General features: G+C 62.3%; 1 protein-coding gene across 1 annotated transcript in view; it reads right to left on the reverse strand.

Annotated features, from left to right (window-relative positions):
* RIPOR1 (RHO family interacting cell polarization regulator 1) overlaps nucleotides 1-716 on the reverse strand; it is a 17,668-nt gene that overhangs the window by 11,423 nt on the left and 5,529 nt on the right. Inside the window, exon 2 of the mRNA XM_035898810.1 lies at nucleotides 544-670. Coding sequence (XP_035754703.1) covers nucleotides 544-670 — 127 coding nt within the window. The remainder of the gene's footprint in view (nucleotides 1-543; nucleotides 671-716) is intronic.

Consider the following 716-nt stretch of genomic DNA (forward strand, 5'->3'; position numbering starts at 1 on the left):
GCACCGCACCTGACGGCCAGCCAATAAAACCTTTCAGCAACAGGTTTGAAATGACCCAGGGGAAACCCTGATTCATGCCAGCACTCAAACCCCAAAACTGGCCGCCACAGGATGTCAAGGCCATCGAGACACAATGCTTCAAAGCCACCTCAGCTCCTTCACTGCACCCATTAATCATGATGAGGTGGTCACAGAGAAGCTCTTAAGAGCTGGCTGAAGAAGGAGGGTGAGCTACACCCGCCCCCCCCCCCCCCCCCGGCCAGGCGCTGGTGGCACCAGCCACAGGGCTGCAGGCTCCTCATCCAGCCTGGGACGCAGTGCAGCGGAGGGTTGGGGTGATGAGATCTGTCCCCCATCCCAGCCTCAATGCTCCCTGCAGCCCCTGCTGCAATGTCCCCTGGGTACCACAAAGGTCCCTGTGGGAGATGCCAGGCAGCGGGGTGGGGAAGGCGCCTCGGGACACGCAGCAGGTCCCGCCACCATGCCCAAGACTGTCCCTGTCCCCATCCCTTGTGGCAGGCAGCAGGAGCCCCCATCTCCTACCTGAAGGGCCGGTCGGCTGTTGAGTTCACTCCAGCGAAGGACTGGCTCCTATTGATCTTGGTGATGAGGACTCGGCGCTGCGGGCGCACAGACAGTGACATCGTTGAGTGTGACCTGGAGGGCCTCCCTGGGGGGCACGAGAGAGTGGGGTCACCAGCAGCAGGGGGGGGGAA

Source organism: Egretta garzetta, unplaced genomic scaffold (genome assembly GCF_000687185.1).
Source record: "Egretta garzetta isolate BGI_Z169 unplaced genomic scaffold, ASM68718v1 scaffold27, whole genome shotgun sequence".
Taxonomy (NCBI): Eukaryota; Metazoa; Chordata; class Aves; order Pelecaniformes; family Ardeidae; genus Egretta; species Egretta garzetta.